Source organism: Ammodytes marinus, assembly GCF_949987685.1.
Source record: "Ammodytes marinus genome assembly, chromosome: 17".
Lineage (NCBI taxonomy): Eukaryota > Metazoa > Chordata > Actinopteri > Uranoscopiformes > Ammodytidae > Ammodytes > Ammodytes marinus.
Window position 1 is genome coordinate 24,865,969 of NC_137221.1, and position 19,421 is coordinate 24,885,389.

Here is a 19,421-nt window from a genome sequence, read left to right on the forward strand (position 1 = left end):
CTCTCTCTCCTCCCAGCCTCTGTAATTGAAGCGGTGGTATGTCTGGAATCCTTTGGAGTTTTTTGGGCCCCAGAGGGAGGTGGTGATCAGCTCGCTCACCGGGCCCTGGGTTCAAACCAAGTTCTCTGTGGACTCTCTCCCGTGTCATGTGCCAATGTGATCCTCTGTCGTAAAATGCCTGTCATGACCTCTGACCTCGCTGCTCTAGGCCTCCGTTTACAGGGGGCGCGGGGGGGGGACGAATTACGGAATTTATCCACACATTTCATGGAATAAATAGTGTGGTATGTGTGAACAGCAGTTTAAGTTTAGGCTCATACAGTGACAGATAAGTGAGGGATCATCATTACATCGCTGGATCACATGTGTATTGGACATGTGCTTCCATAATGACAGATGCAGATGAAGAATAGAGTGAAATCACTGTCGGAGCGTTTCCGAGAATCAGGACGCAGAGCGCCGACGTAAAAATAGTTCAATTCATGGCTGAGTGGCCCTTGATTTTTTGTAACATCCCAACTCAAGAGGATTAAGCAGCGGATTATAGTGTTTTTTTTTCCTGTGTTGTATTTCCATGGCGAAGGCATTGTTGTCTGTGGTGCAGGGGGCAATCCCCTTCTATTGGAAGGGTGCAACCAAGCATGCTGTACAGCTGTAGGCATTTATGCAGCAAGGAGAGCCTTTTACTGCCCAGTGAATGTGCCAATTAGGAGCCACAAATAGACTCAAAGACAGGCAGAGAGTGGTTGTGTGTGTGTGTGTGTGTGTGTGTGTGTGTGTGTGTGTGTGTGTGTGTGTGTGTGTGTGTGTGTGTGTCTGTGTGTGTCTGTGTTGTGGGTTGTATGTTGATGTCAATACGTACTTATTAAAGACAACTCTTGCACATTCAAGAGTATATAATGTATACTAATGTAATGAAATCACACTGCGCAGAAGGCCAGTGTCAGCTGTGTAAAATAACTGTTGCTCATAAGTGTCCAAACATTTGTTGTTTTTTCATCATTTAAAATATGAATATAAATTATAGTTGTATAGTCTAATAATGTATGTGACATTGTGCTTTTATCTACAACCATCAGACAATAACATTGGTATCTGAAGAGACGCATTAGTTAGAAAAACTATTTTACTAAGTGGTAAGTGGTGTGCTGTTTTATTATTATTATACATTTCAAATTCAGAATTCTTCTACTGGAGGAAATGTATTCACCAAGTGGGTCATCCTCGTAACCCACCTACCGTTAAAGGTGCAGTGTGTAATATGACATCATCAAGTAAGTTCTACAAAGTTCTAGAATGCAACGCTCCCTGGGTAACCCCAACCCTTTGAATAATAACAGAAGCTACAGTGGCCTTCAAGGACAAGAACAATTCTACATTTTAAACAATGCTCCTGATGACATTCCAACTATGACACTTTCAAGATGGCGGCACTAGGCCTTGGTCCAAAATATGCAGAAATATGAACATATATGAGACCCTTTCTAAGGGAAAAAATAATAATTCAAAACATTTTTTTCAGCTATTATGCACTAAATTAAATGTACTTATGGATATTTTAATTACTTTCTACAAAATCTGCCTGGAAATAAAACCCAAAATTCTACACACTGCAGGTTTAAGGAGGAAATTAAGAATTTATATATTTTTTTAAATCTATAGCCTTATTAGTCTGTGGAAGACCACAGATACAGTAGGTCTGACGTCCTTCTCATGCCTTGCTTAATATTATAGGACAGTGATAGTAATAATATTAACTGCAGCTGTACAGGACTGTATTAATGTATATTTTTGCATTTTTCTGAAAAATATTCATATGGTTGTTTCCTGCCAATGCACTTATTATTCCAGCAGAAGACCCATTGAACAAACAGCATTAATACAGTTGGCAGGTAGTGGCACTTGTAGCACTGTTTGATACACTGCATGACCGACTCGGTGTGTCGCCTCGTCCTCGGCAGATTGGCTTGCGTGGCCAGAGCTGATTTGAATTGTTAAAACAGGGTGCAGCCATATGGGCGTCCAGAAGCACATGCATATGCAACAGGTAACAAGGTTTCATCTGGGTCTTCCCAAAGTCAAGGAACCCCTCCAAAGTCGGGGCAACCTTCACATTCACTTACACCCACACTTCCTGCTCATTTGACATCTTTCACAGTGCCCTTCTTTAAAAAAAAACTTCGCAATAGATAGATAGATAGATAGATAGACAGACAGACAGACAGACAGACAGACAGACAGACAGACAGACAGACAGACAGACAGACAGACAGACAGATAGACAGATAGACAGATAGATAGATAGATAGATAGATAGATAGATAGATAGATAGATAGATAGATAGATAGATAGATAGATAGATAGATAGATAGATAGATAGATAGATAGATAGATAGATAGATAGATAGATAGATAGATAGATAGATAGATAGATAGACAGACACTTTATTGATCAATATGTCCCAGGAACAGTGTGACACCAATCTTACAGACGCCAGAAGGGAGTTCCTGTAACTCAATCGGATCATGATCCATGTTTGCTATAACTGACCCACTCAAAAACATGAAGAAAAAGTAGCATTCTAGACTCCTGGCTGGCTTTCCAAATATGAGGCCCTGCTCGCTATCGGATATCGTTCTACCTCTAAAGCCTTTGTTTTTTTCCCCTGCAGTTTAATGTTTCAGTCTGAATCAAGTGCAGCACAGTTCTCACAGAAGAGGCAACAGACACATTGTGGTTGGGGGGTCGGGGGGGGGGGGGGGGGGGTAGGAACATTCAACAGGAACATCTCTTTCCAGTAACAGTATACTTGTGTACATCATTCTGATAAAACACAGTGACATCTGTGCTTACAGTACTTCTCTTTTTTTTCACTCCGAAATTCTCTTCATTTCTTAAATGTTCTTCTACATGTTAATTGGTACTTTGATCTAATAAAGTAATATGATCTCAGTAGTGCCATTTTCATAGCACCTATTGTAAATGTCGCAGTGCAGCTTTGAATATCTCTCTTACTGAACCTTGTGCTAAGTTATAGTTGTATATAAACTGTGCGCAATGTGACAGGGGTTACTTACAGGGGACAAGCCCGCAGAGAATTATCACTTAAATTGACTGTTCTCCTCGGTTAATCTTCTACTCTTTATCAGCCTTGTTTACAGAAGCAGCTCATATTTGAAAAAAAATCCTGTCAGCGTCTTGAGCACTCCCATGACTTGATCACTTAGGTAGAAGCTTGTGCCTTGCGTACAAAGAATATAAAGTCATTTGACATGTAAAAAGTGCTCGAGGAGATTCTTCCAATGTCAGAAGAAAATACACATTATTTTAGAATGTGTTTTCCGTCCATGCAGACCTGTGAGCAAAAGATGAAAACTTTCACTTTCAGGGGGCTTTCGGAAGGATGGCTTGAATGTGTATGCCTGTCGTCAGCAATGGCCGGCCTTTAGGGACGGATAAAAAAAACTTGAGTCCCAACGAAAATAGTCCCAGCCTTTACATCTTGTCGTTCAAAGCTTGGATATTATGAAATAGGTAACAGAAGTCCCTTAGAAGTGAGGGAAGGGATGAGGAAATGTATCAAAGGCTTAGACTAAGGACGGTCAGTAATAATAAGAATATAACCTTAGCACCAGGGGCCAAGTATTGTATCAGCATCTTGGATCTCTCTTAAGTCAAACTGTGCGGACCGCCGCAACTGCAACACAACGAAAAGAACAGAAGAAAAAGACAAACTGGGAGCTGATGAGACAGAGGCAGTCCTATGATATGACGTTCAGTAGTGTGATGGGGAAGAGAGATCCTTTAGTGTAGTTGTGAAAGCTTTAAATCAAAGAACTGTTCACTGACACGAGCTATGCTTCCCTTAGTGCCAGGGCTGGACTGGGACAAAAAATCGGCCCTGGCATTTTTGGCCATGGCAGCCCACCATGATTATTTATATGATATGCGGAAGCAAGGGCGTTGCACCAAATTCTGGGCCCCTATACAGGAAGTCCTGATGGGCCCTCTGAGAGGCGGTCTTACAATACAAACATGTAAAAGCTATGTTTGTCTATAGTCCAAAACGTGTGACTGGTCCCTCTCTGAGCCAGATAACAACACAATGTTTCTATTGATGAATGACCAAATCATTACGCGTACTTGAACACAACCCCTGGTCTAATGGCTCTTAATAAACATGCACACACACTGTGTTTCTCACAGGAATTTGGGAGACTCTGTCGTGGACCCTGGACCTTCTAGAGGGGTCTGGGGGAATGCTCCCCCGGAAGATTTTTTTTTAAATGTTAAAGTAAAATTCATCAATCTGGTGCACTTTGAGAAGAAAACTAAGGCTAAATCAACTGTTTCCTATGTAATCTATTTAGTACTATTTTCTGGAATCATTTATAGACACAGAATGACCAAAAAGCAGAAAGAAGAAATGTACATGTTTAAAAAATCCAGTCAGCTTCGGGAATTTTTTCCATTTGTTTGTATTTTTTAATGGCCCAATATAGGCCCCTGATCTTCGTAGCCCCGAACAATGTTATTTAAAAAAATAACAAAAAATTTACTGACGAATGAAAGGCCCCTGATATCTTTTTTTCCCCCTAAATAACATTTTTCTGGGCCTTCAAAGATCAGGGGCCTATATTGAGCCAGTAAAAAAATAAAAAAATATGTTTTTATTTTTTCGGGTGCAGTCCCCCTCTGCCTTGGGCCCCCCAAGCCTGTCCGCAGTCAGGCGGCCCTGAACGTAACTGACCATCGTCAGATGCTCATAATTACCGAGTAGAAGTTGAATGCGTGATAATACATGCAGCCTCTGAATGGGCGGCCCTCTGCTGTGTGTGTGATTGGGCCAGGCCCAGCCTAGAACCAATCATAATGAGTAATGGCCTGGGACAAAGTTTTATTTAACTTTCAGGTGAAGTTGACAGCCTGCACGCACATTTATATGTCCATGGCCCTCCCGAGAGGGAAGGGCCGGGCCGAGTCACACAGCCGAGAGTCCATTTAATTTTTATTTTTAGTATTTTTTTTTATATTATTTTTTTCATTGACCCGGCCCGGCCCAAAATGCCTGCCCGGTGGGCCGATGGCCAGTCCAGCCCTGCTTAGTGCAGATCCTCTTAGTGTCTTCTGCAGGTGTGTGTGTGTGTCAAAACATTTCTCTCGAGCTCCGGCTGTTGGCAATCATCATCAAACAGTCCGTATGCACCTTGTGATGTCACATCCTGGCGCTTAAGGTGCTGGGAAAGTGTATCACTAACATAACCCTCATAAGCATAGCTACAGCATGTCAACACTCAGCTCTAGTAAACAAAAGGAACATAAACCGGAGAGGACCCTAAAGGTGCCCGTAACATAATGGACAACTATTTCTGAGCAACATAACAATCAGTAGTTTAACAGATAGATCATTCTAACAATGTATCATCCACATCTGAAAATTGTTCACAGGGAATGTTATGTTGGACTCTATTGTGCTGAGGGGAAGACAGGAATCTACACAGAATGATATCTTAAATCACAGAACAAATAAAACCAGAAGGAGAAGACCCTTAGAGTTAGGGGTATGGTAAAGGACACCCAGCAGTTTATAGAAGATGACATCTTTACATGGTTTTGCATAAGCCCTGAAATGTCCCATAAAAGAAAGACTGCTTGAATGTGTACGCGTGACGTCAGCACTGACAGGCCTTTAGGGACCAAGACAAAACTTATCTCCTCCCCCCCCTCACTCTGGTGCCTGGTGGGTCCTGAGGCGCTGACACAGCGGGATTAGTTTGATGGAACTGGTTTGACAAGCGAGAGACCATAACCTTCTTTGAATCAAACACAATATGGAATGAAGCACTCCCTCTATCTGAAACCCCCATAGCTCTCTGTCATTCCACCTCAAACCCACAGAGATGAAAAACGGCTTAATGAGCCCACCTACATTCACTTACAAATCAGATTTCTTGACAAACCTGGATTTAAAAAATAAATAAAAATGAATGTCTCATTACTCCCAGGCAAGGCTTAACCAAAAAGAGTAGGGGAGAACGGGGTAATTTGTCACATGGGTTGGATGTCACATTCGTTATATCTCGCCACCAGAGCGCGCTAGCTCTGAAATGTTGATATAAAAAAGGTCCAGAATTGGGATCAGAGGTCACATACATAGACTTCCTTGGAGGAAGACAGCTGCATTTCAGGTGAGAGGATGTTTTGTGTTTTTCATGTCAAATTCAAAATATTTTGCTTCTCAGTATTTTTCTTCTAGGCTTTTACACAATGGGTTTATAACAAAACACTTGTTACCCTCAGAAAGTGTGAAGGGTAAACTATAGTTTAGATTGTGGTTAGCAAGCTAATTAGTTGTCAGATGGTTGTTGGCCTTGATGCTAGCAAGAAATTCAAGTTGGGGTTGGTCGTCAAATTTTTTGGGGGGTTGGTCGTCACATGTTATCTCAAGGCTGCAGCCAGAAAAGGAACCCAATAACGAAAGTAATTGTCAAGCTGTATCCTCACTGACACCCCAGAGAAGGAAAGAATAGAGCAGGAAAAGGCAGCTAGCAAGCAAAAGAAAAAAGGGCAACAAAATCAAAACAACCCAGTGCATCCCAAACTAGACCAGCTGCCAAGGCTACAGAACGTTATGTAGGCCTATTTGTCAACTTGACAATGCAATTAAACTTTCAAATTTGGTTCTGCCTCCTTGCCTTCTTTTTAAGATTTTTCCCATTAAGATAACATTGTGACAAACAACCCCATAGTGTGTGACAACCGACCCCTTGATGGGGTTGGTTGTCACAATGTGTCAGAGTGTCTTTGATGGTAAATTACTTCTTCATTACAATAAGTTGGAAAAAAAGAGAGACACACATTTCTAGCCAACACCTTAAGCTTCAATTTAATGTAGGAATGGCTATTGACAGATGTTTTGGTGATGAGCAATTCTCACGAGAGTAAAAAGTGTGCCTACTTACCCCGTTCTCCCCTACTGTGCATGTACAAAAACAAGGCATTCTCCACGTTTCCAATGTGAACCGTTAGCTTTAAATGACGTAATACTGTATGCAGACTTTGTAAGATCTGAAATAAGTATTGCGTTCCAAAGTGTTACGTGGCAAAGAGAATGAAAATGTTAAAAAAGGACACAAAGAAAGACATGTGACTTATTTTATTTTATCACGGACCTTTTATGATCAACATTTCAAATCAGCTCAAGATCATGGTAAATAAAGCTTGTTTTCTATCGTACAAGTGATTCTGTATGTTGAATACAGAGCTGCAGTCAGGACGTGATTAGCCTAGCTTAGCATAATTTAGTGGACACAAATAGCCTGGCTCGGTCCTGAGGTAAAATACACGATGATATGATGATTTGCAGAATAATATCTTGAATCACAACTATTTTGTTGAGGATAATCATGACATGACATTCTGATGTTGTCCCGTGACTTATGTGCTAGCATCATCTGGCACTTCATTGAGCCAGTCAGACATTTATGTCAAGGAATTGGCCATTTCTAACACGTTTTTTTGCTTTTTGAAAGAGTAATTATTCAGGGAGAACTAATCCCAAGAAACAAATCAGAGCAACATAATGAGAACTGTCAGATTATCACAATGGCTTTGCTGTGCATCTACATGAATATGTTTGGGAATGACATGTGAGCTGGTGGCCAAGCAGCTTTGTTAGCCTGGCTCCACCCGCCTACTTACTTCCGCTCAAATTTCATTTTCCCTTCAGTAGTCAGTCTGGGGCTGCAAGTGTATTCATGGGTTCCTGGTCGAACAGATTTCTGCCGGTCCAATCAGCGAACAGAGGGAGTGGCTGAGAACGATGACGTCGATGCGCCAGTTTCAGTTGTAGTCACAGGAAGACTATGGATAAGAATACGAGAGAAGCTATTCAGTCTGTTGTGGCAACGCTGCCAAATATCGATAAATTAAAGCCGGAGCAAGAACAAGCTTTGCTGAGTTTTGTTGGTTTCCGGCCGGTCCCGGCGCAAGACATACGTCACGACCAAACGTTATGCGATTGGTTGGCAGATCCAGAGTGGCACTGGGCAGATCCAATAGTTTTAAACCTCAACAGACCAGTTCCAGACCTTCTGTACAAATGAAATGAAGTACGATCGTCTGGTAGAACCAGGCTAGCTCTTTGTCACATCATTAAAACATTTCAAAGCAGTGATATTGTGCACAGTAACCCCTCCCTTGATTGTCAGGGTGTATTTTGCACACTTTTTAAGATATCTTGCTGATTAATGGAAAAACACAAAACAGCACTAAAAATAAAACATATTGGGTCAAACAATGAATTATGCATCATGCATTGCATATGCATGTTTCTCCTTCTGTGGATTCACTGATTTGGCAATCCTCAATCACATATTATATTGCTATGAGTTTGCACGTATCTGGCCCAAGGCTAAGTAGAAATAGGATACATGTTGGTTTAAACATAACATATTTATGTCTTTTCGTTAACCGAAAATAAATGTAAATGGCTCATATTGTTCCTTCCTGTTTATTTCCCACGGCACCCCTCCTGCCTACATAAACAGCAGTGCTTGGCTTAGCAGCACCGTCCGCACAATTCATACGCCTACACCTGCCATGTGCTTTTCATATCTTTATTATTACTCCCTGTTGTCCAACGATGAAGATGATGACTAGCCCAGTTCAGTTGACAGTTTACTGCAGAGACAGAGAATTTAAAGAAGACTTTTAACTATACAGTACTAGGCCTGTTCTCTGCCTGCATGCATTCTGCCTGTCACAATAATCTATTCAGCTCCTAACACACACACACGCACACTCACACTCCATAATGTGATTTGTCAACGTTGTGCAACATAAAAGAAGCCCGGGTGCTAATAGAGAGAGAAAAATCTAACTCGGAGGGTCAGGGGAAATAGATAGGATTGTTAATGGCATGCCATCTTTCTCCTTCCCCAGCGGTGCAGACCAAACTTGTGGCTTTTTCAGTCGTCAGTATATGGGCAATTAAAAGGAGAGACTTGCTTTTTTTTGTGCTGTTTGTGTGTGTGTGTGTGTGTGTGTGTGTGTGTGTTGTGTGTATTTTCTGGAGTGTGCGCCCCAGACGTATACTGTGCTCATGTTGTGGAGGATGTGTGACGTGAGGTAACGGGATGTGAAGTGTTCTTTCACATGCTGCTGTGAAGGGTGTTGTACTGTTTGTCAGGAGAATTAGCACCCCCCTTACCCCCCCCCCCCCCCCCGCCCCCCGCCCCTCTCAAACTGGTTCCCCCATTGACGCTCCTTCAGTCCGCTGGTCAAATGTGCAAGTTTGTTCATAAAAGGCCCCCTGTGGAGTTTTTCTCCTTAACAGATTTGCTTACTTGTTTGATTATGATCAAAAGTGGAAAAGGAACATTTTAGCACTACATTCCATCAGTTATGGGAAAACAAATCAAAGAGAAATAATACGAATTGCATTTTAATATTATTATAATAATAATAATAATAATAATAATAATAATAATTATTATTATTATTATTATTATTATTATTATTATTATTATTATTATTATTATTATTATTATTATTATTTCTCCAACCCATATGCACTTTGAGAAAATAAGCTTCTTAATCATAATTCCTTTTCCTCATTGAGTCATCTGTGGTGAGTCAAAAGCCCACCTTTTGGTCAAATAACCATCAAAAGCTCAGCTACTTTGTTAAATGAGTATTTCAACACTTTGACATACTGTTATAATACTAATGATCTTGCTTACCCAGATTTGGGAGGTTGGTATCATTCTCATGGGTCTATTTTGAAGTTTACAACCTTACCCCTGAAACAGACATCCTACCTCTACTGCACGTCTGCGTCTGACTTTTTTTCACTGGCCGTGTAAACACTACAGCGGCCACACATCCAACCTCAGACGCGCTGCCGACCGCCGTCACACTCAGTCCAGACAGGTCAGCAACAGGTCAAACTTTGTGTGGTGTGTGTGTGTGTGTGTGTGTGTGTGTGTGTGTTAATGTGTATGTGAGCAGAATGGAAGCCTCCCATCGGAGAGAGAGAGAGAGAGCGAGAGAGAGAGAGAGCTTAAAGATTCCTTCTGATCCACTCCTGGGGGCCCCCGCCGCCAGGTCCGGGGGCCGAAAGACAAGCGCTGAATAGGGCCTGAAGAATAGGGCCATAGTAGGGGCGCCTGTGGAGGACTGGGTGATGTGAAACCTCCTCATTCTACCCCCTCCGTTTGTCTTTTTCTGCCTCTCACTCGGTCTCCGGTTCTCTGTCTCTGCAGCTATTCAGAGCAGGTTGGGAGAGTCACACAGATCCACTTGTCAGGCCTCTCAATAGCTATATCTCCTTTCTTCTTGTTTTGGTCAGTTTTTTTTGCCCTCTCCCCTTCTACTTTCCCCTTGTTCACCTTTCAATCTGCACTGTATCTCCAGTCCATCTGTGCACTTCAGGTGCTCGGATGGACGGATAAGCCCTGATTGGGTTTAGAGGGGTGGGAGGAGGTAGAGCGGGGTGGGGGTCTGAGACAGCTGCCGCTTGTTTTCCTTGTTGTAGCCCACTGACTGCCGCTTCTGTTTGTGCCTTATCTGTTGCGGTTTCACATTTGCCCACGGTAACAATGGAAGTCTTTGTCCAGCTCCCTCTGTTCTTCTGTTGTGTTGTTTCTTCAATTGACACAGCAGGTACACCACAACATTGCCGCTGTTATGTCACCTATTTTGTTTTTGTTTTCAAAATGTCAACTCTTAGCTTGGACAAACCCCACTTGGCACAGGCACTCAGTCATTAAAGTATTCACTGTTAGGATGGGGGTTGCTGGCAGGCAGGTAAGAACCCAGACGCAGACGGCTTGGTGGAAATGATGAGATTGATTTAATAAGGAACACACACTAGAAACTAGGAACACAAGGAAACTCACCAACACGACAATGCTACGACACCAAACAAAGGGAAGACAAAGGACTTAAAGGTTCAGTAAGAGGAATGGTCAGTTTAGCTAACTTCCTGTCAGTGACTGCAGTTAGCAATCCCCTCCCTTGTCCCTATACGTCACCACATTAATGCACTGCGGTCTTCAAGCAGTGAGTTATCTAGCATCATCTCAGATCAATAAGAGTGCAAAAAAACATGATAAAAACCATCAAAACAGACATTGGGAAGGATTTTTACCTGCTCCGCCATTGTAGGCGCGTACACATTTACCCATCTGTCGCTCTGCATGTGCACCGGCAGTGAGACGGGTGCCGGTTTGTAGCGTTCTCTCTTCTGATTGTTATTAATATGGGATCCCCAAAAAGTTTATTTGACGATTACATGCAGAGCGAGTGACTGAGAGATTGGCTTTATGAAACGTGCACACTATATAAGTGATCACTGTATGAATAAAGAGCGATTTAACACTTATATTAACATAAATAAATCGCTTACTTCACCTTTAAATAGACAAGACAGGGGAGAGGCACAGGTGAAACACATTAGGGAGGGAGCAGCAATCAAACAGGAGGGAAACTTGACAGGACATGGGGAAAAACAAGACAAAGATACCAAAGTAAAAAAGGAAACACAGGGAAACACACCAACAGAAGACTAGAAAACAGACGGATCATAACTTTCACTGGAGACAGGGGTTGCTGAATTTGCCTTATACAAATGATTTTTGTTGTTCTTTTAGCTAAACAAACCACACAATGTTCCTTCCATATATCCAAAGCTGATCCATTAGTGAAAACCCTATCCCTATCTGCGACGTTAGCTAATGTTGGCCATGGGTCTTTCCACTACTGCTGTTACACAAGGCCTTTCCAAAATGAACATATTAATAGTTTCCTCACAAAAGCTGAACTAAAAGTTTCGCACAACATACCTCACCAGGAGACCTTTTTAGTTGTTCCCTCTTTATTTTCCCATTCTGCTCAGGGTGGCCACCTAATGATGATGTCATTTAAACAACTGAATCACCAGAATATTGCACGTAAAGGCAAACATTTGTATTATTATCTCGCTACAGTGTCAGGCTGCTCAGAGGAAGTTGACATAGTCCTTCTGTAATGTTAAAGGCGCTCTCTTCCAGCTCTGCATTTTGGCAACACCTGTGGTCACAAGTGGTAACTGCAGTGACCTGAGCCCATTCGTCTCAGTGGGCCTTGAGTCACATTGTCTTGTTGTTTTGCTTTCTGGAATATGTATGACAAGAAAACCAAGTTCTCATAAGACAACGGTCAGTGACTTCTTCTGTTTCATAGGTAAACCTGCTTGACTCATTGTCCTCCCACCCAAACTTGTGTATATCCGGCCGTACTCGTGCCAGCTCAGTCCCCTTATTGAACCCTGCTGTGTCTATCCAGTGCAGGTGTAAATAATAGCCTGGACTGGATACACCGTTCAAAACCACCCCGATCACCCCCTATCCTACACTCTTCTCCAACTCTCCTCCTGGTTTCTCTAGAACCCCCCAGGGTCTCCAGTGTCCTCTCCACTTTCCACCACAGTGATAAGATGTCCACATGATTAAGAGTGAAAGCTAATCAGCCATATCTGCCTCTCTCTCTCTCTCGCTCTCTCTCTCTCTGTCTCTCTCCCCGCGGCAGTACTGAATGCTCAGGCAACACAAAAGTCCAAAGAGCTGGACAGCCAGACCACGGCAGTAACAGAGAGAGAGAGAGAGAGCGAAAGAGGAGGAGGCCAGGTGGACAAGGGGTTGGATTGTAACTAAATAATTCATGGGCGGCACTTTCGTTTTTTAATCTGTAAATGAGAAGGCCCTAAGATGGCGGGCCGTCGCTGTGACACCCTATCCCTGGCCCATTAAGATAACAAGATGTTGGATAATGATCTCTGTTAAGGTGCGCTTTATCAGTCTAGGGGGAAGTGGCCCGTGTCCCCTGATGCCCCGACATCACATCCTTAACATGGCCTTATCTACACAATAGCACCAAGAGAGGTCTTGTATGAAGAACTCTACAGTGTTAACATAGTGGTGTTGTATTGGCCAGGTCATTCTTGGAAAATGGATTTAAATCTCAATGAATTTGATTTGGTTTTACTTGTATAAGGGATATTGATTGATTGATTGATTGATTGATTGATCAAAACAAAGCAAATACAGCCAGTGGGGGCAGAAGTGATCATTGGGTCGGATTACTTCTAAGTGTACTTCTGTAATTTCATTTTTAATTAAAATGTTGCATAGTCAACCTTTTAAGATCTCAAAGATGTCCATTTCTAAAAACAACTGATGAAGTGGATGCTGATTAGCAGGATAGATACAAATCATTTTTAATCAAGCGATTGCATTGACTTAAAAGTCATGGGCCAAGGTGCAGTATGAACAAAAGAGTTTTTCGGTCTGCAACAGAAAATGCAGAATTTCTACTGTCCTGATATCAATGAAGATATTGATATTGTAATGATATTGTGGAGCCAGGGTGAAAACGAGTGATGCTTGCTAACTGCCTGCTAACTAGCTCACTTCCCGACTGGACAATGCAAAGCAGTCCATAGAGACAGAGCAGGGTGCAAGCTATTATGATGGCTTCATTTTCTTTGGACTCCCTATACCAGGGAAGTTTGTTCAAGGAGCATAGCAACTCAGGCCTTGAACTGTCAGCAAATCTTCCCCGAAGAGCTTAAGCCCACAAGATGCAAATAGCTACAGCTCCTAGTTTAAGCCCCAGTGTACAGCACTTATGACACACACACACACACACACACACACACACACACACACACACACACACACACACACACACACACACACACACACACACACACACACACAGATGTCCAAGGCTGAGTGACCTGTATGCTCTTGGCTTTGAATGACATAAGTACCTTGGTGGCCTTGGGTTCTGCATCCAACCCGAACACACTTATATGGCAGCTGATGGCAATGAAGGATGCTTCCATGGTCATCCATCAGTCTCCACAGGTAATGTCTACTAACACACTCGACTTACATCGGGCAGGATAAAGGCCTCTATTAAGAAAATGAATAATACCGACTGAAGGAAGGGAGGGGTGTGTGACCTCGGCCCGGCCACGTGTCATCATGGCTGGGTCACCATTGGCTGCTTTTGGTTAGTATCTGTGCTACGGAGGGGGGTCGGTCCGCAGGTTGACGGATGCTCGAGGCCGAGGCAAGATGGGCTACAGAGTCAGCCGTTTCAGTCCTGTGATCTAATCTGTTACCCATCATGCATCCTGCTTCTCTAATGAAAAGGCAAGGTCCCATCAGTCACAGGCAGCAATGGTAAATGGAATTTTAACCCCCCCCCCCCCCCCCTCCTCCCCCCGTTATACCAACGAAGCTCCTCAGACACAAGCGCCTGCAAACATGTGCAAAAGGGCCTGGATGATAGATGTTCATTGCAAAAGTCCCCAGAGCCACTGCAAATTAATATCAAGAGGAAGACATGTGTGAAGACTCTCGCTTCCTGTAGATGCTCCTCTGATATATGTCACTTTGTTTGGCAACAAACGTCGCCAAGCTTCAGCTGAGCCTTTGTTTCAGTGTAGCACGCCTTTTAAGAAGGATCCACACTGTCTTCATCCTCACTCTTCTGTGTGTGTGTGTGTGTGTGTGTGTGTGTGTGTGTGTGTGTGTGTGTGTGTGTGTGTGTGTGTGTGTGTGTGTGTGTGTGTGTGTGTGTCGCACAACATGCTTCCATTTAGTTTTTAAATGAAGGAGGCTCAAAGGGGTCATTTCTGGCATCCCACAAGCGTAACAGCAACAGAATGAATGAATATAAAGCATGTTCATAAGATGGCTTTGTGCACATTTTTGATGGATTGAAATGATTGAAAACTGGAAATAACCTCTCATGTTCAAAAGAATATTATTAGGACACTTGATGTCCTGAGTTAGACTTGATGAAGCTACTCAATATTATGTTGAATATGAGTAACACAGGGTTCTATTTAAATACAATGACAATGATAAATCATGTATAACCTTTAAATAGTTTTATTTTGAAAGAAGACATGGTTTAAGCATTACAAATAACACAGATTTATATTTGTATTAATATTTGTATTTCCAAGGATACGAAACATAAGTTTGTATTACACCTTATGTTTTAGGAAAAAGACGGCTACAGAAGATAAGAAGCAAAATGTGGTTAAAGCATAACTTCTGTCGCCCCCATTAGGAATTCTGAGTAATAACAACAACTCTGTTGGCGCATCTACATGAGCCTTCGGCTCGGGCACTTCTTGGGATTTTTCTGAGCTTCTGCGCCAGTTTCGGGGGCCGCCACCAGTTTGTGAATGTTGCCATACTGAGGAATACAGAGAGGGTTTTGTAGAGCTCATAGGCTTAATCAACCTTGTGTCAACTCATTTGTCAATGGCTCGAATGTAACAAAACATTGTTTAGTTACGCACCATAACTTTAACTTTGTGAGAGTCTTCTTTTCATGAACTAAACTCCCTATCTGTCTGTCTGTCTGTCTGTCTGTCTGTCTGTCTGTCTGTCTCTCCAGGGCTTTTTCCGGCGAAGCATCCAGAAGAACATGGTGTACACGTGTCACCGGGACAAGAACTGCATTATCAACAAGGTGACGAGGAACCGCTGTCAGTACTGCCGCCTGCAGAAGTGCTTCGGAGTGGGAATGTCCAAAGAGTGTGAGTTTCACGGCCAATTTACACCAGTCTGCTCCTGATATGGAATTCAATTAAATGTTGTCGGGGAGAAAGGAGGAGAGGGGTTTACTATCCACTGACCTCTGCAGTTTTCAAAGCGTTTCAGCCAGAATCCCAAACCAGACACACACTCCAATATTATTAATGCCAATTCAATAGCTGACTTTTTGTTTGAATGACATCCACTTTTCTTACTTACTTACATTGGGGTATATGAAAAGTGTTTTCTCTTACAATTTGCAAACTCAGTGTTTCCCGCATTTATTTTTATTTCGTAAAATGAGCTTCTCTTGTTACTTAGTTGTCACACACACACACTCACAGACAGTAAAACACCTATGTTCATATATGAATCTTGGATTGAACTAATTTTGATTAATTTGTATACTGGTATTGAAATGTATTGAAAAACCTTGCACACCTACACAGGGGGTTTCACTTGGTGCTTGTTAAGACAAATAGACCAAAGGCTTAAACCCTTCAAATGATATAAGGAGTTGGTTCATCAAGATAAGCAGTAAGTGGTGCTAATTCTCAGGTCAGGCTTGACATGATGTTAGAGGAGAGGGTGACATGATGACATGTGGCAGTAGGAAAAGCTCTGGGTTAAATAATAAAGTGATGGCTTGATGCCATGTAGCTGCTTCAGTTTCAGGATCGTTGTCACCCTGGCAAGGCTTACTGTGGGACACTTGAGTAATACAGAGCCATTGTTCATTTTACTAGTAACACCTGTGCTTTTCCTATTGTAACCTAAACCCAATCCAAATTTAAATGTCTGCCGTGTTCATTTCACCTGAAGGCCTCAACGTATTCAGAAGTTGTTATATTTCCCACTTCATGAAGACTGCAATGTTTACAGTACACACTGAAAAAGGGGGGGGGGGGGGGGGTGGAAGTATTGGATATAAAATGGATTGGATTTTTACCTTAATTTTTTTTATAAACTTATTATCAGGTTTCACTTGTTTCGAATATTATAAATAAATAAAAGCAAATTCCAGAATGAAGTTCGGAAACAGAGTATTGAGAACTGCCTTTACAATAATGAATTACAAAGTTCCCACTTGTTTATTCTCAAACTATCGATTACAACTAATACACCTGTGTTCATACTGCACAGTGAGTGTTTACTGTGCTGTAATTTATCATATTATTGGCATACATGTTCTGCAATCTCCCAATAAATGACATGATTGAATAAAATATAGCAGGATATAAAGGCAAAGACAATGGTGTGGAGATGTGTCCATTGATATGAATGGAGAGCAGTGTATCTGTCAGATAAGATCTGATCCGGTCGACCGCCAATCTGGATAACCTCAATAATGGCTTGATTGTCTTTCAGTGTAATGTGGGGATGATCAGCCACCAGAGTTAGAGCTGCTATATATCTATAAGTTGTTCTCACTCGTGCAATATTCGAGATATGTATGCCTCTATGACTGAAATAACTGGCCACCATAGGTAAATATGGTGGCCAGTATTTCAGCCAAAGATTTTTCGTAGAGTAGCATCCTTCACAAAGTTTAGAACATATGGGATCTAATGCCTCGTTTCCACCGAGTAGAGCGGATCGGATCGGAGCGGTTCGGTCCGGGTAGTTTGGCTTTTCATTTGCCAAAAGTTGGGTAGGGTACGGTTTAAGCGCACCTAACCGCTCTGAGCCGCTCCAAATCTCAGTACTCCTCCGTAGGTGTACTAGCCGCCTGAAAGGGTGCCTAAAAGGCGGAGCTACACACTGCCGTCATTTGATTGGTCGAAAGAATAATTTCCGCCATGTGTAGTCATCTCGGCAAGAGTGAAGATAGTCTTGTGTTTTGGCGAAAATGTGAGCACAGCTCTGTTGTGGTGTTTTTCCTCGTCAATAAATTAATCAGTTGGTTACACTGTGTCCCATAGTCACGTAGCGGCCGCAGCCAGCACTGTTCGCTCACTGTCTCTATGAGTTGCGCTAAGCCGTCTCTGTGTGTTTACGTCATAGATAGTAGTAAATACACGCTCACAACAACACGGGGGGAATAAATAAAGAAGCGGCTGGTTTGAATCATTTCCGCCGTTTGTAGTCACCTCGGCTAGAGTGAAGAGAGTTTTGGCGAAAATGTGAGCGCGGCACTGTTTATTGTGTGGTGTTTTTCCTCGTCATTAAATGAATCAGTTGGCTACACTGTGTCCCACTGCTACGATGTCACGTAGCTGCCGCAGCCAGCGCTGTTCGCTCACTGTCTCTTATCAGTTGCACCGAGCCGTCTCTGTGCTCACAACACGGGGGGAATAAATAAAGAAGCGGCTGGTTTGACCAAGCAAAAACAAGAGACCGCTGGCTTGACCACAGTTGTTCCACAGCCCGATAGTTTGACCCACATTCTGGCGGCGGCTATCGCGGTCCAGCCTAAACCCCGCCCTACCAGTAAGGGTAGGGTCGGCGGTGGAAACAACACCGAGATTCTTAAAAGTGAGCTGTCCCGCTCTGAGCCACTCCGATCCGACCCGCTCTACTCGGTGGAAACGAGGCATAAGAAATCCCTGACAAGCAGATAAAAACCAAAAAGAACACAATCAAATATGTTGCTCTTGTCAATGATTAAGGAAACCCTGTGACTTGCTGGTGTCAATGCCTTCCTTGACACCCCCCCTCTTGCTCCATAGGAACAGTTAAATTTCACAGGTTATTGGCATCTTTTGATTGCATCAGCATTCATAGCTCAGGTCCACTGCACGCTCCATTAGTCCTATAAAGGGGGGGAACTATTCCTTTCTCTGATTCTGTTTCACACCTCAGCAGAAGAGTCATGGAAAAGATGACAGCTTGATATCCTCAGGCTAACCCCGCCCCCCACAAGGCCACTAATGAGAAGGTGGAATATTCCCTTTTTTTCTATACTCATGGTTGGAGGTGGTGGGATGTTGTAGGCCTACCCAGGTACATGTAGGATTCATATTAACTGCCAATTTTGTACAGTATATACTGTATACAGCTACTGCTTTGCCATGACTATGCAAGTTACCATGGTAGTTTGCTCAGTGGTTCAAGATAGCTGGACCAATATGTTGACTGACAGGCATTCATTAATTCAAGGTGATTTTTTTCTTATTCAAGCACGATTGATCACAGGTGGGTATTTGTGGAGTTCCTGTTTTATTTGTCACGGTCACTGTACCGACTGTATAGACGTTAGCTGTAGCTAGCAATATAGACGCTATCTTTGTGCTAGCTTAGATTTTTCAGAACATACCAGGAACTGAATTTCTTTTTTGAAAATTATTTGTTCAAGTTGAAACATGAAATGACTTATGAATAGGTGCATTTTATAAATAATAATAGTAAAAAAAAATAATAATAAATAAATAATAATAGTAATACTAGATTTTTAAATGATCCTACATTTGCAGTATGTCAATAATGTGTTCCCAGGATATACTGTTCCCATTTGGCTCTGGTTAAATTAAACACTACTAAACATTGTTAGGTATTGTTGTCCCTATGGTTGGAGACATCCAATATGGCCACCACAGGTTATCAGAGTAGTAGATTTGATGTGTAGTTACTTTATACTGAAAGGGTTAGGGTTGGGTGTGCCTTAGTCTGAGGCTTGAGCAGGAAGATGGAACTCAACATCTGCTTTTGGACACCAGACTCGTGCTATCATGTGAACCCTTACTTGGAATGGAACACAAAGGGAGCATTGTTTTGTGTGTGTGTGTGTGTGTGTGTGTGTGTGTGTGTGTGTGTGTGTGTGTGTGTGTGTGTGTGTGTGTGTGTGTGTGTGTGTGTGTGTGTGTGTGTGTGTGTGTGT

The 19,421-nt window shown here is 42.4% G+C and overlaps 1 protein-coding gene across 1 annotated transcript in view; it reads left to right on the forward strand.

Annotated features, from left to right (window-relative positions):
• Positions 1-19,421, forward strand: part of LOC307264496 (retinoic acid receptor beta-like) — a gene marked incomplete at both ends in the record, with an annotated part of 118,757 nt that overhangs the window by 59,689 nt on the left and 39,647 nt on the right. The window contains one exon of the mRNA XM_080045907.1: positions 15,465-15,606. Within this exon, the coding sequence (XP_079902033.1) occupies positions 15,465-15,606 (142 nt within the window). The remainder of the gene's footprint in view (positions 1-15,464; positions 15,607-19,421) is intronic.